This window comes from Poecilia mexicana, unplaced genomic scaffold (assembly GCF_051168715.1).
Source record: "Poecilia mexicana isolate PSO_F unplaced genomic scaffold, ASM5116871v1 scaffold_9, whole genome shotgun sequence".
Lineage (NCBI taxonomy): Eukaryota > Metazoa > Chordata > Actinopteri > Cyprinodontiformes > Poeciliidae > Poecilia > Poecilia mexicana.
Window position 1 is genome coordinate 20886913 of NW_028263378.1, and position 26483 is coordinate 20913395.

Consider the following 26483-nt stretch of genomic DNA (forward strand, 5'->3'; position numbering starts at 1 on the left):
ACCTTAAACTGGAGATTTATCAGATAAAAATAAATAAATCTGGCAATTTTACAGCAAAAGCTGCTGACTGTAGATGCAGCAGCTCTTCATGTAAAAAAAAGGTTGTGTGTCTTTTATATACTATATGTTTAATTTGTTTCAGCTGAAAACAAAACTGAATTGAAACTACTAAAATAAAATTCAATCAAATCAAACTGTTTAAACTATTTCCACCATAAGAGATATGCACATTCAAGTTCCAACTAATACTTATAGATTTAAATTTTTCACATTTATGTGTGCTTAATATTATGTACGTGTCGCCTTCAGTTTGTATATTTGCATGGGCATAAGCAGGATCTGTGTTTGCTGTTTTTGCCTTCATATCTTCCTTGCAGGCACTTATAATAGAAGCTTGTAGTTATCGAGTGTATTTATTTAAAAATTTAATCCATCTGATCTTCCAGAAAGTTAAAAGAAAAATCCCCCAGATGGCAGGGAGAGCTTAAGGTATCGAAGGTTAATAAAGTTTTTTATTTATTTTTTTCCTTTCTAGTGTCTAAATATAAACTGACAGCATGAGTTCTGGAGAAAATGAGCGAGGGTAATTTTAGACTGTTACTATAAAAAAAGACAACCCAGTTATATGACAAGTGTTATCCATCATAACCTAAGAATTAAAGCTTCATTATGATGTAGTCATTTTGAAAACATGGCCCCTGTAGTTGAGCGTACACATAGTCTGTGGAAGCCCTTTCAGACACGTTAAAGGCCACTCACGTGTGTTGATCTTCTGCAGGGAGATGTGTTTCTCCAGCTGGCGTCGCAGTTTGACTTCAGCTCCGTACTTTCCTGTCGTGCCATTGTCTGCCAGGATGAAGTGGGAGTGGAGACTGTTGAGAACCGTCAGCTTGCTCATGGGGTTGGACATGGTTTGGTACGGACGCACCACCTTGCCACAGAGGGAAGACGGCGAGAGTGAGAGAGAAGAATAAACACGCAAAATTGTAAAAGTGTTAACCTGGCAAAGAAGTCTGTTTATGTGGAAAAATCGGGCAAGTTGCTGTTAAAACATTTGCAAGCAAGAGGAACTGGGAATGGTGATGCACTTTTTTTTTTATTATTGTCAAAAAAAATAAGATGAAGTAACCGATTCCAGTTAACGCTACAACCGAAATTTAAAAAAAGAAACGAAAGACGATTTTCTGTTGAAGAAATCGCATTGTACGCCAGTCTTTTTTATTTTAAGGAACACTTTAATTTTGCTCGACTTATCCTGTAAGAATCTTTCTGACATCTACACAAGCAATCACTTCAAGTGTTTTCCAAGTGTTTTGAAACTTTAAGTATCTGCTTTTTGATTGCACCTAAACATCCTTGCTGTGTTACCAACTTAAAGCTAAGAGGAGCGAGTGGTGGATTCACGATCAAACAAATCTCGCGAGACAAAATGTCCCACAGGGCGTGGGTAATGAGGCACGACATGTAAGGTTTAACGAGACACGCTTTCAACACATCCAAAAGAGTTATTTTGAAGGATTTTGATCAAAGATGCACTGCAAATGGGTCCACTCTTTTTTTTTTTTTTAATGTTATTAGTATTGCAAGTGGCAGCAGAGAGAAGAACATGATGTGGCCATCAACCTCCATGTTGGGGCTTAGACACATGGGAGGATCCACACTTCAAACACTCTCTTTTTGCCGTTTCTTGATAAATACCAACTGGACCCGTTAGCTTTTTTTGCCCCATCCGCACCCCGTTCTTCCTCATCCTCCTGAGCTTAAGACCTCATGCAGATCACTGTTGCACATTTAACTCTTTGGTTAACTGGCATTTATTATCTACACAAAGAGTGTTACATTGCTATGCTTTTAATTATTAATCAGTGTTTTTGACTTCCTATATGACATCTAAACAGACTTCATGTCTCACAGAGATTTACCAATATAAATAGGAGTGAAAACAGCAACAATCTCCAATATTTTTTTTTTCTCTAAAATACTTTTACTTTAACATTCAGTAGCATTGTTTGAGCTCTGCACTCCAAAGCCTTACAGACATTCGTCAGGGTTCCTATACATTTTTAATGCCAAAATTGAGTACTTTTGTTTGATTCAAAATTCCAGTTTTAAAAGCTACATATTAAATACAAATGTTTGCTGTGAACTCATGACAGATATTTCTGAAGCTAGCCGGCCGGGTGGTTGGCTGGATGGTTGGCTGAATAGATCCATCCGTTGCCTGTTTTTCCTGATCAGATTGCAGAGCTATCACATCCCTCTCCTTTGAACTCTACAACTCATTCCAGAGTCCCTCTACTGAGCTCTGGGTCTGCCCCAGATGTGTTTGTAAAATCTCCTAAAAGAAGAAACCAGGAAGCAACCTGATCAAGATACCTCAACCACTTCAAGTGACTCCTTTCAATCCTGTGTCTTCTGCTAGGTTTTCATATCATCTCCTAAAACATGACTCCTTTTTACACTGGTGAGGCTAAAAATCCACCTGATGCGTTCATACGATCAATTATTTTACACCACATGTTTATGTAATGCAACCAAAACAAGAACGAACAGCACAGAAAACTGGCTTCTCAGAAGCTGGAGCACGGAGAACTGGAGCGTGCCTAACAATATGAGGTAAACTCATCTCATCATTAGGCGCACAGTTAAGACTAATCAAGTGAGAAAATAAGTCCCTCGGCATTCGATCATCCCATTTCAGCCACTGACATTAATTGGCTGTGCTCGACTTGTTCGGCAGGACAGAGCGTGGCACATTCTGATGAAATCTTAGCCAAACCACAAACCGCGAATCCCAGAAAATTTCAACAAGTCAGCATGAGCTCAGCTCCACGGTCTTATTAGGATCTGCCAGGACTGCGGCTCCCCGTGAAGGAGAGTTTAACGGAGACCGGACTGCCTAGCTCTGCAGCTTGGTTAATGAGCTGAACCCTGGGGCAAAGGTCTGATAGGCACTGCGTCTAATAGGAGCTAATCACAACAAAAAATATTAAAACGGGTTTTGTAACATGTTGATTGGCGTGTGGCAGTCTGAGCATCTAGCTACACAAATGCTAAAGAATGCACCTTACTACTGAATGTTAAGTCAGGCTGAGACTCACATCTTTGCCAACAAGGTCCTCCTGATTTTCTACGATGCCCCATGGAGCTATTCCAATGGTGCAGATTTTGCCCCTTGATTTGGAGGCGTGGTCTTTCAGTGCATCCCCCACATGGCGGATCACCCCTGCGTTTGAAAGATTCAAGAGAGAGACAAAGAAAAAAAAAAAGACATGTTTTGTCGCAATCAATTAACGGCTCAATGCCACAGTCATGCACTCTGTTGTGATATTTCGACAGCATCTATTAGGAGTCAAGGAAACATGCGAATTGACACCCACGCAGGACCACACACACACACACACACGCACACACTTCTTCAAGCATGTAGGTGTCGTCCTCAGGGGAGAAGCTTTCAGACCTGGAGGCCATCTTATCACATTTCTCCAGCTGACATTCATTCTTTCTCTACCTCCACCCACTGTCCATCCAATCCAGCCATCCATCCATTATTCAAGCCTCTCTCTTGCTTCTGTACCCATTCTGTCACTAAATCTCACTTTCTTTTCCTTTTTGTATTCAAGTGTGGGCATCCTCCATCACTCGATATTGTTCTATTTTCTGTTTGCCTGTTTTCATCTGAGCTATTAAAGATTACAACCCCTGCTGTTTTTTTTTCCTTTGACTCCACTAAAATAAATCTAAAAATAACTAAGTAAGTACTAAAAATAAACATTCTTCTGCTTTAAAACCACAAGAAAGAACAGAAGCCGGGGTTACGTCGGAGACTAAGTGAGGTAAGGGTGAATCGAAACATTTCTCTAATGCAATGACAATACTGCCTCAAATTTCAAAGCTCAAGTGGAAAAAAGGTGATTTTCTTTGAAACATAAATGGACAAACATTTTCAGCTGCAATCTAATTTATTAAAGTTACATGAAATAAAACTTCTGGTTAGAAACTAAGACACCAACATAATTGAAAGGACAGAAACATGTCTTTGTTCTCCAGAGGAATTGCTGTACACTGGACATTGTTAAAACGGTGACTGCATCATTTTTAGCAATTACTTCATCTGTTTCCCTGAAACCACATGGCACGCCGTTTGTTTTTCATGACACGCGCATGGATTTATGACTTTAATGGCTAAAAATGAGGCCTTTCAGGTTGCCCGACGTTAATTTAATTCAGTGTCCTCTAATAAGTCATTGGCCTCACTTCATATGTCTGGTGCTACTTTAAGTGTGCGTAATTTAAGTTGAGTGAGCACAATCTGCCAACCACCCACCGAGCGCTGCGACAGGGATCCAGTGGTTCATCATCCTGAGAGGCCATACCGGCTTGACAAAGAGCTCTTTAATAGCTAATCATTCATGTGAAACAGTTCCACACACTCATCATACTCCTGCTGGAAGTGCCCACTTCATTTGTAAAATGAGAATTTGGCTGCACAGAGCAAGTGAAAATCAATATGAAGAGTTCATTATTTCATTTATCGAGTTAAACTCTAGATGAGTTGTGAACACAAAAAAGAATTTCACTTGACCGTAAAAATGCTCAATATTTATATTTCTATCTCCTTTGTTTTTTGTGTGTGTGTTTTCTTTTACCTGTGTTAACTCCTCCTGTAAATATCCAGGCCCCTGTCGTCATGGCTGCCTTGATGAGCCCTTTGCCAAAGACCTGCTTGAGCTTAGGCTGTAACTCGAAGTTCTGTAGGCCTCCATGGACTGAGATGAGCAGCTTAGGAAGCTCCAGCTGCCACTCCTTGGTCATCAGGTGGAGCAGCAGGTCAGGCTTGGTGTCATAAGACACTCGCACATACTGCAAACACAGCAAGAAGAACATGGCGTAAGCAGACAGAGTGCTTTGTGTGAGTATCGACACCCCAGCTGACATTGAAGGAAAGCGTGTCGGAAAAAATTTACATCACACATCAACCTAGACAAAGTGTTCCCACTCTGAAACACGGCGGTGGTGGTATCATGATGTGGGCAAGCTATTATTCCTTAGGGTGAGAGGAAGTGTTTAGAGTAGATGGAGCTAAATACAACCTGCAGAGTCTGGAAAAGAAAAGATACTAGGTGGAGGTTCACCATCCAGCACGGTTATATTATACTGAACATAACATTAAAGCAATTGAAATTGCTAATACCAATCCATATTCATGTGTTATAATGACCTAGTCAAAGTTTTGGACCTAAATGTAAATGAGAAGCTGTGGCAGGACCTGCAAAATTGCTCTTCATAGATTTCTCTAAATCAGTCTATGAGTTTGGGCTGTTTGGGCACAACATTAAGGCTTGCAGCTGCAACATGACAAGTTTTGAAAAGTTTCAAGAGGTGCAAATGCTTTTACTCAGAAAATGCGTCATTGTTATAGACATGATATATAAAAGACATCGCAAAGATAAAGATGAAGTCATGACGTTAAAACATTTCTTGGGAGGTTTCAGAACGGTCCAGGAAACGGATTCAAGCTTTCAAGGTTCAAAACATTTGAACAGATACTTTCTGTGATTGAAGAAAAGTATCTGTAAGTGAGTCGAGGGGAATCTGCTTATCCATCAAATGTATTGTCAGAAGTACAACTTAAACATTGAAACATTTAACATGTGGGGGGATGATCTAAACGTTTATCAAACGCAGTGTGGCTAATTCCCACATCGCTTCAGAGGAATTTATGTGTGAGAACTCCTTTTGTGTTCTTACATAATTTGTTTTGTTTTGCATTTTAACCAATACGAAAAAAAATATATATATCAATTGGCAAAACAATCTGAACAATGTTTTTCTATATTTATCTAAGCCTTTATGTGACTCCTTTCCAAGAAAATTTATTTCACATACCCACACTTCTAACATTTTCTTCTCTTTGCCTGTGCTGCCAACTGAGCGTCTATTTATATTCTGTTTTTATACAGAATAGAAATAGATTCCTTTCTTTTTATATTCTGTTTATTCCATCACCGCCTCAACTAACAATACAGAACAGCTGGCACTTTTAAAGACTATTGTCTGTTTCCAGCACTCAGTCTAGCATAGCTCGTAATCAGGTTGAACTTGCTGAATGGCTTCCTGTAGTTTACTTATTTATTACTGTTTAGTGGAGGATAATCCAGTTGCATATGTATATGAATGATTATAAACAAGAGAGAGTCCAGTGTAGTTGTGGTTTCTCCAAAACACCAAAGTGGTTCTTTAAGTTTGAACAGAATCCAGTGGTAGTAATATTTACTAACGGCGTTTGCAGTGTACACAGCACGGGGTGACCCATTGTCATTGACTGGACATACAAATAGGCAAATGTTTTATTTATTTATTCAATTATTTCTGTGTAGCCCCCATGCAGTGTGTTGCCCTGAGCAGAAAACCGTGCTTTCCATAGCCAGTTAAAGTCACGCTGCCTGAGAAAGACTTTCTTAAGACGAGCAATATAATGAGATTTCAATACTGGAGGTTTTGTTACATGTCATCCAGCCACACCAACAAAACACAACTGTCAACACTGACGCGACTCACCATGGCTTTGTTGGAGTGTCCTCCTCCCTGGAACTCGATGGTGCCGAAGGCATCGGTGGGGCTGAGCTGTGTGTGCTTGCTGATTGACCACTTCTCTGACAGGCTGTCATTCTTGGCCAAACGCTCTGCCTTGTCATTTTGACTGGATGAGATACCTGGCGGCAAACCCACATGCTGACCTATGAGACGACCGCAGCAGCACCTGGACGGGGAGGAAAAGGTCAGAGCCAAGTCGAGACAGCTGTCTTACACGGGGCCTTTTCCTGACATAATTGAAACGTTGCGACTCGTGAGCCCTAAGCAAAGTGGCTCTAGCTGTAAGAATGAGAAGGGAGACTGTGGGAGAAAGTGATGGAGAAGAAGAGTGTGAAATGCCTCCATAAGCGTGTGTAAGTGGTGGGCAAGGCTGAAGTGGCACCTTGTCGTCTCGCTTTCATCTTCTTATGGAGGAGAGATGAAGGATTTGCAGGCCTGTGCAGCATCTCACCGACTCTGTTCCCCCCCCCCCCCTTTTTTTTTTCCGTTTCCTGTTCTTAAAACACCCGTCTGCTTTCCTGTCTCTCTGGTCTCCTTCTCCATTTCAGGAACCTGAGACTTGGCAGAATGACAGTCATGAATTGTGCTATTCCTAAGTGAGCAAATACTTATTCAGAAGCTGCTAAATGCAGCTTTCAAGATTTTGTGTTTAAAGTAGAAAGAGAGTCCTTGGAGGAAGAGTCAGGAGGCTTTGATTTTCAATTCATTTCTCCATCATCTCTCACCAAAGCTTCTTTTCCGCCCTCTGCCAAAAGTGTAAATGAACTATAAATGCTTTTGACAAAAAAAAAAATAAAAAGTTGATTTTGTAATGAGAAACATCTTTTCCAGCTTCTCCAGCTTCCTCCTGCTCTCGGCATCCACTCGATTTTGTGTAGCTATGCTAATGTTGTTTTATCAAGAAGCCGGGAGTTTTTTTCTTGCATATGTTTGAGTTTGTATGGTGCTTAAATGAAATCAGCTAAACCATCAGTTTGTTTTTGCACAAATAAAGATTCATCCTCTTGAAGTGCTGATCTGTGTTGCTTTCTGCAGTCTCACAATCATGCAAAGTGAATTCAAAAGTTGTTTTATTTTTATTTTAGACATTTGTTGGACCAAGCAAAATGTAAAAAGTCTACATTACAAGCAAAGCTGAATTTTAAACATCCTTCGCAATAAAAAAAAATGCTCAGAAGTGCTAAAGCTGCATAATGCTGAGCTGTCCTTCAAGAATAGTGATTGATATTGATCACAATTTTAATCTTCAACAAAGATTTAATCAAACTGAGTTTTTGTAGTTTGAGTTTAGCAAATAAGTTAAGAGTTATTGATAATTACAGCGTACTTAACAACTGAAGAACAATCCCATTTTTTTAATCTTCAAAACATTTCCACTCACCTATGGGGGTCTTTGGCGCTCACTATGATATGAACACATTCTCTCTTGCTGAATGCCCTTTCTATCCACGATTTCTGTGCCTGCATGAGGAAAGACAAAACATTTAGTCTGTTAAAAAAGCAGAACTGCTTCCTGTGCACGGAGTAAAGACAGCTGAAACTGGTAAACATTATGTTAGCATCGCTCCAGATCGGAGCAATGGGAAATAAAGTTGTTTCTAGAATACATTGCAAGTAAAGCTGTAACGTATTCTAGATTTACTTGATTACTTGACGAAATGAGGCACGAAAATAAAAAGTGCGGATATCAAAGAATTTTGAAGTTGGCATTTTACCGTACAAGAGAACCACAGTCTTACACCAAACTGAAAATGAGGTCTCAGAATTTTTTCACAGTTACTTAGATAGCTCAGACTGGGAAAGTTGTAGTGCTTCGAAAATCTGAGGGAAATGAGGCCTTCGGCATCAGAGTTCTCCTTCCTTAGCAACCTGCCTGCCAGCCGAGCACGTTTGAAATCGCAGCACGTTCTGCATGTCTGCACAACTTCTTCATAAACAACAGGTAGATGTAGAAACTGTAGTTTCAGACACACAGTCAAATTGTTCATTTGTGAAACTGTGATACCCAGCAGCTGCATCTGGTGCAGGTGAGGAACCAATTATCCTGTTCCCAACATGTTTGGAACGACACTGAAGAGCCAGAGAGTGGTGCAGCCGCTGCACACAGTAAAACTCCAACGTATAACTGTGTTGTTGAAATGGATATAGTGCATGCATTAGTGATTCCATCAATTAAAGAAGATACAAAAAAATAAATTAGTCAAACCATTTTATATGTAACAAACCCCAACGTTCTCAGAACATGAGCCCTTTGACATCAGTTTCTTCATATGCTACAATGTTTATCCTGTGATTTTAGTGTGTGGAAACTGTAGTGATACAGGTGTTCACTGTACAGTCCTTAGGGAGACAAAAGCACAAATTGGAGACATACACTAACCCTCAACTGGGCATTTATGTCCTTAAATGCAAATAACATTAAACCAAAATTTAAAAAAATCTATATTTTACCCATGCAGCTGAGAAAATACGTACTACACGTGTCATTTTTCTCAGTAAATACATTACTAATGATACTATTGACAATAGGTTCTCACCAGATATTCTAACATACAAAGTGCAAAAGAATCTACAAATTTCATAAAGTGGAAAAACTATTAAACACTTACTAAAGTGTACTTAGTGCCTTGTAGAAACTAATTTTATAATGATAAAGTGAAGACTTCTCCAGAATGCAGGAGCTATTCACTGCGGGGTGATTTAGATCAATTCTTCAATACAATCTATCTTAAAATTTTAAACATTGTTGGGGCATGAACAAAACTAACCCCCAAATGAAATGTTTAGGAAAGAGGCAAAAAAGGAAAACACACACACACACATAAAAAGTTAATTTTTTTTAAACTAAAAACTGGCACAAAATATATCAGAGTTAGTTCAGAGATAATTATGTTCGACAAGTCAAAAGAATGCTATTGTGTCTTGACCAAACATACTGCCTATGTTACCAACTTGTAGCTGCAAAGGAGGGAAAAAAGCCCAGAAGATGTCTTCCAACAAAACTGCTAAGACAGTATTTCTTAGAAAGGAGTCAACCATCAACAAATAGGTTGCCAACAAGGTGGAACAAAGCAGTATCTCCTCTGACTGTATTTAATAGATATGATGGGTGATATGATTTTATGTACGACAGACGCCCATAGAATACACTGGACCTGATTTCATTTGGGTGTTTGACCCTTCATTATCTGTAATTTATTCAAATTGGCCCCTCTGGAGAGAAAAAAAAAGTCTTCTGGCTTGAAATGATCTAAAAAAATAAGAGTTGGAGGTCCAGAAAAAAAAAAAGATCAAATGTAACAATTTAATATTTAGCCAGGATGTCAAGCGAACAAACAGATGGCAAGTAGAACAAACCCCAACACAGCAAAGATTAAAAAACGAACAAGTGATTCGTTTCTCTGCTGTTTGCTGTGGGAGAGCAGCCCCAGCTCTTCTCCCAGTCAGCAAAGCTGGGAGCTGCTTTTTCTGGGCTTTCTTCACAGTCACAACTACAACAACACCCGCCTCATCCGCCTGACTGACCTGTCACGCTAAGGCACCCCAAAACCCAACGCAACTGTCCACAACCACGCCAGGCCTACACACTTACCCTAACACCAGACTTCCAATGATTAACCATTACTCTGTGGGGCCGAGGGGGCTGCTTTGACAGATTAGCCTGGCATAGATGACTCAGCAGGCCACTGCTACACCCTCCCCCTGAACACCCCCGCAGTCCCAATTCTTTCTCTGCTATGCCATAACGGCGTATTCATCCGCCAGCATCTCCTGGCATGAAATAGATCCTCTCGACAACGTTTCGGAAATAATCAGCGCTGATTAGCCTGACGGTAGAGCCAACAGCGGAAAAAAATAAAAAATAATAATTGGTGTAGGATAAACTCCTGTTTCCATGGAAAACCCCTAAAACAATAAACAACCAAAGTCAATGTCAAAGGTGGAATACGTTCAGCTGTGTTATTTTATGACTCATTCTCTTACACTCCTCAGTGCTGTTCATGAGCTTTGATAAAGAACGGCGAAATGGCACATGGCCTGCACTCAATTGTGTAATTAATATTTATTACTGGGTCACACTCAGACACACACAAACACGCCAGCTGTCGGGCCAAACGTTGGATTGACTCTTGGAAATGTGTGCAGGGTGCTTGAGTGTGAGGCGTGACTGCGGCAGCAAATAACCAGCATCTGACAGCCTGTTAGGGGTCTCGACTCCATTACAGTCGAGATCCGCCACCTCCACCCTCCATGCTCGCTCTCCTCCCCCTCCCCTAGTATTGTATCCTCTCTTTGTTATTGGCACTGGCAGGGAGCTGAATTGAGAACAAAATCCAATCAACATCCTAATGTCTTCACTCTCTCCTTTGGCTTCTTCTCCCTTTTTTTAAAAATAAAATAAAAAAAATAAAATTTCTGTCTGAACGGCTTGGGGTGTGATATGGTCCTGGAAGTACCAGGCTTGTATAAAGGCACAGGATAAAACACATAAATTTCTTACCCGATTCCCAACAAAATACAAAAATGATAAATACAATCAGGGAATGAGGAAACGTTGTTTCCTGTTTATTTTTCCTGTGCATTTTGATGTTTACATTGATTTTACAAATATCAAAAGAGACACCCAATCTGAAGCCGTTAGCTGTTTTTAAATAAAATCTATTAGGAGTTCACAGTCACTTGAAGCAGCGTTGAACTTCCTTTAATTAAATATCTGACACAGTCATAAAGCACAGTTGGCTAGCAAAAGATTTACATTTTCAGCTGTCATATTTTTTTTCCAGAACAAAATTTAAATCCATTAACCTTTATGATCTAACACATTACTGAAAGAGCCATCTGCATAATTCAAAAAGGTAGTGTTTTAATACCATCTTACTACTATGATATATGAAGAATAATACATTAGACAGTGACTTTAAAGCTAAAAAAACAACAAGTATTATACATTTAATATATATTAAATTCAATGAAAGCTGAAGAAAACAGGAAATACAAACAAAGATAGTAAAATTTACCACAAGAAAATACAGCAAGAGTACGAAACGTGTGTGGTTAATTATCTTGACTCACCTCTGTCTAATTAAGGAATTAAGGACTGCACTGCTGTAATTTTCTTTGTACATCCATTGTCGACTAAAGTATAAATTGAAAGATTCTGTGAGCAACACACAAGTGAAAACTTTATCAGAGGAAACTGGATCACAACACGTCTCTGCAGGCAACTAATCTACTGTGGGTGTAAGCTCTGCTAGAAAAAAATGGATGTGTGTGTGTGTGTGTGGGGGGGGGGGGTGTCTGTGCTCTCATGTCTTCATTGTGTTGCATCTGTGCATTTAGTGTTTAACTATCTCTGCCCGGTCTCCTTTATTTTTTACTTTAATGCACAAACAGGTGAAATAATTAAAAGGAAAATCTAACTCACGAACGTTTAACAATGTTAGGTTTTTTGATAAACAATTTTTTTCTGCTGTATTTCAGCTTGCTCATTATTATATTCAAACAAAGATATATATGTTGGTCCCTTTGGGAAAAATGTGTAAAAATACAAAAATAAAAAAACAAAAACAAAACAATAAAAACCCCTCAAATCTTTCACTGTAGTTCTCACATTTTGCAGAAACTTGCAAAAAGTCACATTTTACACATTTCTTTGTTTTATTCCAAATGAATTATGCTCATAGACGGATGGCCATCTGAATGTCACACAATAGTTAAGAGTTAAGCAAACTCAAATTTGTAATGAAACAGCAAATGTATTCTTTTTTCTTTCGGCATCACTCCCAAACAGTTGACATCTAGAGAGCACAATTGGCTTTTGCTGAGACTTTAATTTGCCATCCTGCTTTTGGTGTGCTCATATTCGGTGTAGCGGCATAAGAGAAACTCAAGCTCACGGGTTATTATCAAAATGTCTCTAGAACCCTAGGAAGGTGAAGTACTCATTTAAAGAAGATTAATTTACACTTAAAACATGGTTGAATACATGTTCTCATGTTAAAAATTATATTTTCCTCAGATGTTCTGTTTGCAATTAGGTAACTGAAATACCTTCCACATCTGCATATTTAATCGCATGTAGTTAACTAGCCCTGCTAAATAGTCCGCGGCTATTTCCAGAAACCGTATGTGAAGGGAGTTAGGAGTCCCCTTCGTTTCTCTGCAGCGCCTCACCTGTTTGGGCTTCAAATTAAAACTGGTCAGAGAGAGAGAGAATCATCTCGATTTACTGCATTTCTGTCAGAGATCACCGCCAGAAGAGGGATTCTGAATGGCAAGAGAGCCCATTAGGAGGAGCAACATGACATTTGTCTAGCCTGCTCACTGCCCTTATTTTGCCCTGAATGACTTTCACACACGCACATACAAAACCCACACCTTGCTTCACGAGAGTTACTCCTGTACTGGCAGTTATATTGCTTGAAAGTGTGATTTGCAAGCTGTTTAACAGATCTGACCAGTTTTAATTACAAAGAAGCTGAACAGGAAGACTGTAACCTGAGCTAAATTAAGTCAAGCAGAGCTTGAGGACACGGAAATAACACCTTGTCTCTGCAAATGCCATAATATGCACAAGTGTGAAAATAAACCCAAACTCACACCAAATCTAAACACCCCCTTTTTGTACAATCCCAAAGAACCTTTGGTGCCTAAGACAAAGAAACAAGGTAAAAAGTTGTTTTCTCAGATCTGTGATACGGACTAAAACCCCACTTTTCAAATAAAAGTGCTAAAAAAAACAATTGTCACACATAGATAAACCAAAGCTGTTTATTTTAATGCTGCCACTGCAGATTTGTTTAAAGGTCAAATAGCTTAAAGTAAAAAAATAAATAAATAAATACTTCTTTCTTTGCACATTGGAAGAGACACCAAATTACATTTTGCTCCCTATTCACATATCTTTCAGAGAATGCACATAAACAACCCACTGTAGTGTTCTGCAAGCAAATGAGAAAAGCAAGAGCTATATTTCTGCTTCATTCACTTTCTGTGTCACTCCAGAGCAAAAACAAAACAAAATTAAGCAAGACATAGCCTGTTGATGGGAAAATGCTGACAGGTTGTGCAGTAAAGCTGCAAATTATTCATCCATCGGAAGACATTTGTCAATTTTAAATTAATTTTATTCAGGGAGTTTGTTTCCAAGTGGTAGGGAGACATGTTTCATCAAGATGAGACAATGCTAAAATATTTTTTTATTAAACATACACATTATCATATCCCTCAAAATAATCAATAGAGACATTTTAATTAGCATTAAATCAGTGAAACCCTTGATGCACTGGTATTTTGACCCTTTATGTATGGGGCCAGGTTGATTTAAGTCAACAGATCTTCTGTCAGGTTAAAGTTTGGACTCAGGTAATTTATCATTCTTCCAATCAAAAGAAACATGACAGTAAGATTAGAAGATTAAGTTGAACCTAAATCTGTCAGGGGTGTGAATAAAATCAGGCAAATGGCACTGAAAATAATAGTTTGCAAAACTGAACATAAAAACTAGATGAAATCGGCTACTGACCAATGATCTGTCAAGGAGCTGTTTTTATATATTCTTACATTAAAAGTTATAAATCGTAATCATCTCATATCGGTTTGGTGAGCTCAGGTCAAAAGCTGGGCATCAGACATGGTGTCTGCAGCTGTTCGATTCCAGTCCTCGAGGGACGACGTCCTGCATGTTCTGATACATATCCGGCTCAGCACACCTAAAACAAATGAATCGCTCATTATCAACCATCTGCAAAACTTATTGAAATGCCACGGAGGTAATTCAGCCGTCTATACCAGCTGTGTTGAAGAAGAGACATGTCTTAACCAGGCAGGACGCTGCTCCTCAAGGACCAGCATTGAACATCACTGTTCTAATGGACCTGGGCACATTGGCTTAAGATTTCTCATTTGCTAAATTGTTAAAACAGATGAAGTAATTTCCTCTCCGTCTTCTGGCCACAGAGCATGCTAAAAGGTATTGAAGATGTGTGATTTATTAACTTATAAAGAAAAAAAAATTGAAAAGGCATAAAATGATTGAGTTGTTTGAAGCACTTCAGCACTGATGACTGAAGCTCACTCACCGCAGCCACTGCAAGCGTACAAAGGACAGTGGGCACAAGATCTGAAACCACGCTGATATAGTTGTATTTAATAGGCTTGAGAAGATCAAATACATTAGGAGGCAGCAATGAACTGCAACTGAGCACTGGAATAGACTGCAAACTCATTGGTGCCAGCTGTGAACTGTTTGAAACACCGTCACTGAGAGTAAGCGTAGTGTGGGGCGGGGGAGGAATCATTTATGCAGCTGAAATGGTAACACCTTCTGACCTGCACTCACTTATTTAAACAAGGAGAAGTTCCCTGGAAAGTAGCCAGTATATGGGCCAAAAACACACATGCATGCACTTTCCCTGAAAACACACACACACACAGAATAAGCTTTCGGTCTGTTTCAGAGTATACATTTAGAAACAAAGAAAAGAACACGAGCACAGCAGAACATCCGTGTGTGTATGTGTGTGTGTGTGTTTAACTCGGTCAACATGAACGGACAGATTTATGTCTGCACACAAATGTCCACACCATGTCTTTATGCCTGTGTACTGTAAAACACCAAAAGTGGAACCTCAGTGCACACACCCACAGTTCACACCTCTGATCCTTCAATTCTTTTCTCCAGTGGATACTCCTGTTCGATCAAGATAAAGCCTTAATCCAATGCTGCCTCCTCCAGCACTTCTTAAGACTTTTCTTTCTGGTCAACATATGAGAAAATCCAGTGCAAATCTTCTTCTTTTTTTCCCTTCTTGCACCTGTACCTTTAAATAAAATATTCAACTTTTGAACATTTCCTCGTGTATTGATGACAAAGAGAATAACAGACCCTGTGAAACTGAGTTGTGTCTCATGAGGCAATTGCTTGCAGTTTCATCATGCTTGTTGTTCTCCAATTAGTACAATGAAAAGAAGAAAAAAAAAACATAAAGGAAATGTTAATAAAATCCCAAACATTTCTGAGCACCAAAGGCAAACACTGAACAATTATTTAAATCCAGTAATTTGTCATGTACCAGTGGGGGACGTCTGTTAATTACACACAATAATAAGCCTGGCTTTTTGTCACGCATCTGCTGAAAATGGAACACGTTAAAAATAGTTTCCTATTTTATCAAGTACAGTTATTTTTACAGCTGTGTGTAATTTGTCGTTTAACCAGCAGTTTTGATCTGTTCGGACTCAACCTGGCTTCTCACTGTATGACATTTGGGAAAAGGCCTATTTCTCTCCACTTTGACTCTCATCTTTGAGCAGAATAATAATAATAAAAAAAAAGCTAGGGAATAGTTGGAATTATTTTATGACTCAATCCTCCTTAGATAAGACGAAACCAGCATCAGCCAGGTTCAGTTTACTTTTGTTAAGTTTCAAACTTTTAGCCAATAAGTTTTGCCTCAAGTGCCATGTTTCATTTTAAAAAGGCTCTGAAGGTAAACGGTTAAAAATGCACATTTGTTTCTTGTTTTCAGTTGATATTTTACATCATCAGTATAGGTATTCCTTTGTGTGAGATGGAGGTAGGATAAAATAAGTGCAGATTTATTTATTTATTTATTTTTTGCAACAGAATTGAGGGGTGATTCACATTATTGTTTTTACAGATAAAACCCAAAATGTTCAACCTAAACAATTTAAAGTCTTGAGAGGCCAGTGTTAAATGCAGCCTCAGTTTTCTGTTCAAAGCTGACATGCAGTTGTTTGTTCAGAGATGCATTCTACAAGACTTGGTTCACATTACTGTTCCTCACTGGAGATTTTCTTTTCTTTTGATAATCTTAAAATAGTTTGTGCAGAAAAATCCCAGCATTCACCAACAATCCTGCCTTCAACAGAAGTCTTCACTATGCATAGATACCTGAATTTATTAAATTAACAGCACTGGATTGGCTGATTTATTATTTGTGTTAAGCACAAACTAGTGTACATGATTCAGTGACTGGTGAGTATAAATGCAAAAGGAAGTTACATATAAACCGTTCAGCCTCATATCCAGGGTTTTTAATAAAAGGGTGTACTTACTTCACAAGGTCAAGCAACATGCCAAGAGCTTTGCAATATTGCCACCTGAAAAAGGCTAACTATATCGCATTGAATGTTTTCACAGTTCTTTTTCCTTCAGCAAGGCATTGTCATTCAAACCGGGTGATCAAGATAAATTGAGCAAAAAAAAATTAATAAAAAATAAATTCTTCGCATGAGCTTGTTCATTCATCAATTTTAATGTTAAAATGTGCTGTTTAGTATGTCACCGACTTCCTTGAGCCAAGAGAATCTGTGCTTGTTTTACCCCCCCATCATTTTCAATCCATCTCCTGAGGCTAAAATAAGCAGCTCTCTTTCCCACAGGCTTCAGCTAAGCCTAGCAGAGCATCTGGTCATGCAGGCTCTAATCAACACTGGCATGGTCATTCTGTCTGTGACAGAGGGGGGACAGGTTCACAGTCCGGAAAAGCTGGAAGGGGCAGAGGGGGCGCATATGGGAGCAGGCAAGAAGTATTGGAGAGGTGAGGTAAAAGGGGATAAAGACAGAGACAGAGGTAGATGGTGGGAAAAATTAGGAGTGAGGAGAAAGTTTGAGTGTAAAGGGAAACTACAAATAGGATAGAACCAGAGAGAGTAGTAAAGAGGATGGGTTTGGCATAAGAATAAAAATCACCTCCTCTGAGGTGCATCATGCGAGGTACAGCATGAAATGGAGGGAGGACGGGGGGGGATAAACTGACTGACCTGACAATAAGTTACAATTTTTACTGTGTGCATCATTTTGTTGTGGCAAAAGCAGGTGAGAAAGTGAGACAGAGGAGAAAGGAAAAGTGATAAAAGACAGCGTGAGAGGCAGCAACCCACAGGTAGCGACAAGACCAGGTTAACTATAGCCACTGTAATCATCACCTCTGTTTCTTTTTAAACACCTTGACTGACACGTGTGAGGCAACTTGAAATAATTTACAGGTGACAACAAAGAGAGTTTGTGTTTGTCTCGTTAGGGTAGGCGTTGTAACGAGGGTTGGCAGTAAGACATGAGGGGCAATTTTGGAGCAGCATTGTCATGTAATTGGGTTGTCAACCTGTATGAAGGTGGGATTTGTTGCTTTGTAAGTGTGTGTGTGTGTGTGTGTGTATATATATATATATATATATATATATATATATATATATTTATCCTGAGTCATGTGGGTTTGTTGTGGTGTTGCAGATTTATTCATCCATAAACTACACCTGCTTCATTCTGTGGACGACCACAAGGTCTGAAGTCTATCCCAGCTGACAACAGTCAGAACCTCTAACCCTACAACTTAAGGATTTATTGCACATACAAAAATTTGTATTTTGACCTTACAAAAATGTCAGTTTTAAACTTGTGACAAAAGGATCCAACATTTTGGAGTTTAGCCCAGGACTCAGATATTCCCCAATAGAGGAAATACATTTTGCATTCCAGGTTAAACAATACAGAAGAGACCAGTGTTCGTGTGCAATGGGGAAACAGCTGTACAGTATCAGGCAGCTCCTTTTGCTGCTGTAAGAGCCAGTTTGCATTACTGGTTATAAGTCTTAATTCCAGTAAATATGCCTTTGTGCTTGTCAAGTTTTTGGCCTCTTCAAACCACCTCGGCTTCTGCCCAAACTTGAAAAAGGCTTGCTCCCATCAAAGAGACGCAGGAACAACTCATCTCAGTGTCATCTTTTTATTTCTCTTTTCTTTTGTCTTTAAATCACTTCACTTTTCAATACAAGACCACCATGATTTGTTTGAGTGGTCAGAGTAGACACACCAAGCAGGTTGAAAACCTACAAACAAATGAACCAAAATTACTTGCAGATTATAGTGAACAAAATAAATTTCCAAACAATATTAATTTACCATTAAGTTATCAGTGAATAAACCAACAAACTACATCCCAATTACATAAACATTAACAAGACTGATTAGGTTTTCTGAATGCAGGTTTGGTTTGATGTTCAGTCCCTACCAGTGGTGTCTCTGTGGAAATTTGGAGCCGAGTTCTTTGTCTGAAGGGATCATTCAGAACACAGGTGTGCTGAAGTTACTTTATAGGTTTCTGATGGGCCTGAGAAGGGATGGGTGCGCTTGATTTCCTGTGAGGCACGTGCCAGTTGGGCGGAGATGGTAATGCACTCACAAATACACCATTTGCTGTTTTAACTTGACAATGCTGAAAATGGAACTGGTGCCCAATGTCTCAAAGGGCAAGACCTTTGAGACACAGAATGTTCTCAAATGCAGAAAGTAGTGGACCAATGTAAAAAGATTTGACTATTTTCTCTTGTTTGCTGTTTCACTTCCACACTTCCTCAGTAGCAAATTTAGTTCTATTGCTGGCTTGATCCAAATGCATCATGGCTGATAGCATTGCAACCTTACACATAAAACACAGTCATTATCCACCTGTCTTGAAATATCTGCTTCTTGTGCCTGTTTTCTCCTGAGGAAAGCAGGCAACTCACTCTTTCAGTGAGTTCAGCCCCTGCAGCTTTTGTTCTTCTATAGCCATTTAACCTTACCACAGGGTAGAGCGATGAGCTTGAGGGGGTAAGGAAAACATCTTTCTTCATCGTGAAGGACTTCCAGTGTCTTGGAATCTTGTTCGCAAGTGGAGGTAACAAGTAGTGGGGGTCCGATAGGTTGATTGTGACAGAATTTGTGGTGATGCATGTTGATGCATCGATCTAATGTGGTGCAAAAGAGCTGAGTCTAAAAGACTCAGATTATACTCCATCTTGTATCCAAAGCACAAAAACACAAACACTAGGGACACGAGGGGCAATATTGGAGCAGCTTAATGAAGTTAGATTCCTCATAAATTTTAAATCCTGTAAGTAAATATGTTTAGCCAGCAGTAGTACTGGTTCAGTAATTTCTCTGCAGTTTTCTTTGCTTCCAAATGAACCTCTTTTTCTAATCCTAATTCTCCTGTCGATGATGCATAATATGACTTATCCTTCAGCAGGCCACTTACAATAGGAATTGGCCTTTCTACATGTCAACACCATTATGATAAAGCGGCACATTGACGGCTCGACACGAGCTTCCGTCTGCACCGCACCGTGTCATGTGCCTGTCTGTGTGTGCACTGCGAGCTGTGCCAGAGTGCTGTAATGTAGTTCCAGGTCCGGAGGTGGTCAGACCAACAGCTGTGAAATTGCCTCTCAGTAACCACTATATTCTGACCCACAGTGAGGATGACGATACGTGTGCGCACATGGGACAAAAGGAGGCTGAGAGGAAGCAAAGGGGTCACACGACAGAATCTGAAAAAAGCCGATCATCTCACCTGTGCCATTTCAGCCCATATTGATCGGCCTCGACCTTGTCTCTTTTTCTCCTCCGTCAAATCTCACTCTTCCCTCTCAATCCCTTTTGTCTCTTGCTCCCCGTATGTGATGGATGTATCCTTCCAATCACGTTTACACAGCCTGTGATTAATTTTTAATATCCCAAACCGGCCCTACTGTCACACTGTGATTTAGATGAGCTTTCATTAGAGAGAGTCACACTGACAGAGGAATCCTGGCGTTCATTAGGAAGCAGCTGAATGTTTGAAAAAAATCTTTCTACAAACTAAAAAAATAAATAAATAAAAAACTGGTAGATGTGCAGTATTTTGTTTTCTAATTGTTTATGTTTTAGGAATTTTACCAGCGGATTTGTTTAACGGTTAAGATGAGTAAGAAAAAAGAAAAGTAATATATAAACAATGCAAATATGCAGAATACAAAAATACAAACACTATTTCTCCTAGTCAACATCTCATTTCTCATACTTACTATACATAATGATGTAATGTCATTATTCATTACAATACAGTTGCTTTTTATGGTTGCTGAACTGAAGCGGGAAACAGCAGCTACAATCATTTTTCACAGTCGAAAACGCAATGAGTTCACATTAATATTCTGAAGACACACAAACACATAATATCTGTCTGTTTTGCACTTTTCTTCACTTTTTTTGCTTTCTCTGTCTGTCTCCCTGTTGCTTTCAGCTCAGCGGGAACAGCTGATGAGTTTCCTCTTCTGGCACAGAATAAGAATTCCTCAAAAAAAAAGAAAGAAAAAAAAGTCAAAGTAAAGCCTTTAACAACAACAACAGATCTAATTCTACGCAAACACTGACTAATCTCATTATGTTTCCATCGACTTCCACGATTTTTATTTACTTACAGGACAAAGAGAGAATACCGTCAGCAATTCCTGTTTGTGTTTATTTCTCCATTTATCTGCTAAACACACACGTTTTGTGTTTTTCTCGAATTGCCTTTCGTTTCTTACTTTAATATGTTCTTTTAGCCTCTCTAATCTACTTTATGTTCCTGGAATTGACAGTAATTTCTCAAACGTTTGTATTTGTTTTGTCTCCCTTCCTCCATCCAGTCCCTTTGCCACCTCTCCACATCCCATCATCTCCCTCACCTCTTACATGAATCCTGGAAGGGTAGGACAGGGTTACCATGGATACTAGAACTGGGGAGGACCCATCCCCCCCCGCACCTCCAGCCCATCCTGTCTTCCTGTGGCCCCTCCAACCCCCACACACCTCTCTCCCGCTCCCCTTCAGGCATAGCTGGGAACAGGAATAGTGATCTCTGAAGGATGCTGGTGTGTATTGGCGCGTTCATACAACAGCACACACACGCACGCACGCACGCACGGACGCACGCACGCACGCACGCACCATTTAAGAGGAACACAAATACTGACTCCCCAGGTGCAAAAGTGGTCATACCACTTGAACTTTTTCACCTGTGTTCATATTAAAACCACAAATAAGAAGACTTAATGCGGTAGACCAACACAAATCCAGACAAAAATTGAAAAAATATTGCTTGCATTTCTAAAACACACCCTCACCCCAAACCACCTCCCATGAACCTCTGCTATAACAAGTATCCCTGCAGCCACCGTGCTTTACTGTGTGGATGGGAAATTATGTTTCCCTCTTTACATTGGCGTGCGGGTGGATTGTATTTAGCACACGGGTACAGTGAGCAATACATAAAACCAGGCCACACTATCCAGGCGTATTTGCAAAAAGGAAATTGGAAAAACATGTACGCTTGTCCTTCCATTTCACAGTTACGCACCAGAACACCAACAAAATATATTGAGGTTTTGTGGTGCAAGGCACTGTAAAAATGTAATGTAAAAAAAAAAAAAAAGAAGTGGATTTTCTTGTAGCTTGTATCGATAGCTGAAGGCTATCGATACAAGCTATCGATAGCTTGTATCGATAGCTTGCTTCGTTCGATAGAAAGTGTTATACGGAAATCCTGAGCTAAGCTTGACCTTAAGAAGCTACATATGCACATATAGATTGCACAGTTTAACAAATTATTGCATGTTGACATTTCTGACACATGCTCTTTTCCATGGAAGACGCCTAGGTAGGTGATTTGTTATCTAGAGGATTGAGCTGTCAGAGCTGTAATGGAGCTGTCTGGCTGATCTGAGTAAGCATCTCTGTGTCAGTGATGTACAGACTGCCTGTCACAACCAAGCCTTTTTCCTTATTTTACAGTATTTTTGACAGAATATTGAAAATATATTAAACAAAATTTATTATTTTGTATAGAATTTTGAAATTTATAAGCAACAGAAATTGATTAACATTCAAAATAGTTTATATTGGAATTTTTTTCCCCATCTTGCTGAAGTTTTCACACCCTCCATTCATGCAAATGGAGGGTGTGAATGTGTGAAACGACACATTGTAGTTTCAATGTGTTGTTTTGTTTCATAGATTAATATAAAGTAGCACATAGAATAACTAAATAGAAGAAAAAAATATCCACGGATTTAATTACTTTTAAACAAAAGCCAACAACTTTACTCTGATACCCCTCAATAAAATCTAGGGCAATGATTTGCTTTCAAAAGTAACTCCTTTGCAAACTAATCTCAGTATAAATACACGATTCTGTCAGTGCTTCATAACTTTATTAGAGAATATTAAATAAAAAAAAACAGCATCATGAATTCAAGGAACAAAATGGACAGGTCAGGAATAAAGTTGTGAAGAAGTTTCAAGCTGGGGGATAAAATTAGGTCCCACACTTCTCCCCAACGTCTCTCTGAGCATTGTGTTATTTATCAAGTAAAGATTACTGTTGTAATGTGATTTAGTGTAAATACCGTACTGTAATATCTGCTATTTGAGTTGCCTACGAGTGACACTAAAATATCTTATTTCCCTGCAGAGGGGCTGCAGACAGAAAGTCATCTGATTGAATCTGATCTACTTTGTGTTTCCACACAGACTCTATAATGCAAACCAAAGCAGTACAAACCTCTTAACAGAAACCTGAGTCTTTGTCCAACTGCCCCGCTCTATGTCCATGTCCGTCTCTCTGAGTGTACATTACCCTTTGGCTAACATAACATTTGTTTGTGCAGAGGGGCACAAACAGAGGTCAGAGCATTAAAGTTTGAAAGGTTAACAATGAGAGGGAGTAGCATTATGTACTGTAATAAAAGTAATTCAGAATGAAAAGGGACTTTGCTGCAGAACAAAAACTGGGATAAAGTCCAGATACCCTGCCTTTTGCCCATTGACCGCTGGAGAGAGGCACCAGCACCCCTGCTGACCACACTATGGATAAGCATGCTGAATAATGGATGGATAGTTGTCTAGACCCATGTAGACAATCAGAAAATAGCAGAAAAATATAGTTATGAAAGCTGTGATTCTAAAATTGGTCGCCTTCTTCACAAAAACCTGCCAAAAATAGGTGACTTTTTGTGTTTATGTGTGTGTCTCAGTTTGTTGTGCTTGCGACATGACGGGTCAGAATAACCTCTTAGTCATGGCGACAGTAGATATGGTCTCTGCAGAGGTTTTGTTTGTGTGGTGCGGAGGAGGATGTTTTGATGTTTGGGCAGCAGACAGGTTAAGAGAACTGTTATTGTTGTTCTTTTCCAAATGAATAGTAATTGTGGGAAAGTCTAGTTTTGTCAACAAGGTCATTCCTTCTTGAGAGGCGGGGTTAGTCCCATAAGACTCACTTATAAGGGGATCTAATATGCTTCCCTGAACAAGTTAGTGTAGGTCTATGGGCCGTAACAAAACATGTTCATAACATTTTATGCACAAAATCATTCTCCGATAATGAGATTTCACCTGGTCAGTTCTGCTTCTTCCAAGATGAGCTGTTTCTTGGCTCCGTCAGTATTATGCAAATAAGCTGCTGCTGGCCCCCCGACACACTCAACATTCATAAATGTGGAAATGGCTGAAAACACACGCACAGTTGTACAACAGTACATCTTTGACCCCGTGTCAGACACAGAAGCACAAGATGTGGAGCCTCCTACGCAACTGTCAAGGATGCAGGCAGGAGTGGTTTCTGAATGGTAAGTCATGTTTACTTTGCAGCTTTGCAGTGAACCAAAGGAACAGAACTTTCCTTCTGTCAAGGTCCATTCCACCACTCCCATTCCAGCCGGGAGTACAACCTGCCGGCCACTCCTGGCTGAAAGTCCTCCAGTCTGTGCTACATGTTTTGACTTTGAAATTTTTCCACGTTTTTGAGCCTTTAGTAAGACACAAACCCACGAGTGGATGGGGGCAATCCCTACATCAGAACTTTATTGGCAAACCTGTTTCCATCTTCCCTTAAGCACTTTTTCAAAAAAAAGCAAAAAATCCCTCAAATGAGCTTGTTTTTTTTTTTCTTTTCTTTTTTTTTCTTTTCAAAATTAATTAAGTTATTTTCAACTACATCATTTCCATCGGTCTTTTCCAATGCAATAACTTAGAATGTGCATAAAAACATTAATGAAAACATGTTTTGAAAATAAAATGAAGGCATGCAGCTTTGTCACCCAGAGACTGGAAAAATGTGCATGGACACATGTTGTTCATTGGAGCAAAAAAGCTTGTTGCTTTTCCAGTAGCCACTGTGCAGCGCATGCAGTGGTAAAACCAGCTGACCTAACGTGCTCGTATCCTAATAATGAAGTGACCGAATTGGGCTAGCGAGGGGCTGGACTCAGCTGGGGTTGCTAAGTAACGGGTAAGTGGCCATAAATTATGACTTAATAATCATAAAGCTTTTGAAACGACTCGTATTCGAGACACTAACGGAACGTTCACTTATTGCCAAAAACAAAGATTGGATGTATTTTTAAAACACTTGGACTGGTTTCTAGAAGCAGTAAAGACCCATATGAATTTACAAAAATGTGTAAGAAAAAGGAAAGAGATTTGATAAGTCTTCTTTAAAGAAGATCTGCCTTTCTGTTTACCTACATGCCCTCAAGTAGTCAAACCTGAGTCGGGTAAAGAAAGTGAAATTTACACAAGCATGAACAGTCTATATTGTGAAGAAATCTTTGGATGTAATCTTGTCTGAAGGAAAAAACCTTGACAAACAGTCACTTCAATGCAGATTTACAAAATATACATCAAGCAAAAAGACATGGAAAGAGACTGGCTCGGCTAAAACAAGATCACATGATGACTGTTGGTAGACTGAATTAAATATAGGAAATGACAAATAAAAATGTGACTGAAATAGTAAATGCAAAGCCACAGCAGAGTTATAGCTGAGACAGAAAAAAGATAAACAAAGGAGAAAGAGATTTATGTAAATGCCAGAAGATGTTGTCCTTTCAGATACAAGGCTCAGAAATAATAAAATGATCTATTGTGAAGGCTCCACTGCACATGTACAGTATAAAACAGTGCAAGGTATTTAGAGCAAGTGATGCATGGCTTACAGCTGCAGTGATCCCAAAAAGTTTGAAGAAACTCTTCAGGTTTTGAGGTCACAGGCACTTTTTCTGCAAACACATCTACCATAAAAAGTAACCCAGTAAAACTGGTGTTTGTCACAATGAACTTTAGAGCAAGTTCGTTGCTTTAGAGCTACATATGATTTTAGTAAAAGGAAATTATACTTTATAGCTACAAATGTTTATTTGTGACCCCAGTCTTTACTATGTTTCGTACAGTAAATCTAAATTCATACAGAATTTGAAACAATCCTTACTTCATCGTGATTGCATTTATTGTTATAAGGCAAAAAGTTCTTTTTCTAAATTGACTAAAAGTACAAGAAAACTTAGCCAAGTGAACACTGACTCGCACATATTTTTACCATTAAATCCATTAAGCACAAAATTTGATGATATTCAGAGTTTAATGATGCATAAAGTTCTATATGTAAAATTTTGTTATTCTGTCGGGTTTTTTTTTTTTTTTTTTTTCCCCAAAACGTGGAAATGATATTGCCTGAAACATAAGGCATGGGCTGAGCCTGGGGTGACTTGCCACTCAGTTCTGATCTACATCAGACTGCAGAGCTTGAGAATCGCTGCTTTACGCTCGGAAACGTTGGGGAGACTTGGTGAGATCAAGAAAATCAAACAGTCTGACAGTGACACTGAGTTTGACTCCACTCTCTTAATACTTTTAACTGCTGGCTGAAATAGCCTGTTGTTATGACCTCACCGGTAGTTTTATAATCTTGCGTAACCTTGCCTCTGAATAACACCATCATAGGATGCAGGAAGAGGCTTTTCGAGCTGGCCAATTTTAGTCTAAACTCTCCCCTCTGTCACCACTGCTGTGTTTAATCAGGAGGAAGCTGGGAGACTAAAAGCCTAACTGAGCGGCCGAGCCGCGGCTTTGATTGACGGAGGTCGTACCTGAGTTCAAAGAGGTGACTGAGATAGGAAGGATGTGCCTGAGAAGCTAATGCTAAATTGTCTGAATTGTTCTCCTCGCTGTCATGCAGAAAAGAAGGTGAAAATAATTCTTCTTCTTCAGCTATGTGTTCGTTAAATCTGCAGGTGACAGTAAA

General features: G+C 39.3%; 1 protein-coding gene across 3 annotated transcripts in view; it reads right to left on the bottom strand.

Moving 5' to 3' along the window:
- Window positions 1–26483, bottom strand: part of trpm3 (transient receptor potential cation channel, subfamily M, member 3) — a 138630-nt gene that overhangs the window by 56354 nt on the left and 55793 nt on the right. For all 3 annotated transcript variants that reach the window (XM_015004044.2, XM_015004042.2, XM_015004049.2), the window contains exons 2-6: window positions 7979–8058; window positions 6562–6763; window positions 4650–4863; window positions 3102–3226; window positions 760–931 (exon numbers count right to left, since the gene is read on the bottom strand). In XM_015004044.2, the coding sequence (XP_014859530.2) occupies window positions 760–931; window positions 3102–3226; window positions 4650–4863; window positions 6562–6763; window positions 7979–8058 (793 nt within the window). The remainder of the gene's footprint in view (window positions 1–759; window positions 932–3101; window positions 3227–4649; window positions 4864–6561; window positions 6764–7978; window positions 8059–26483) is intronic.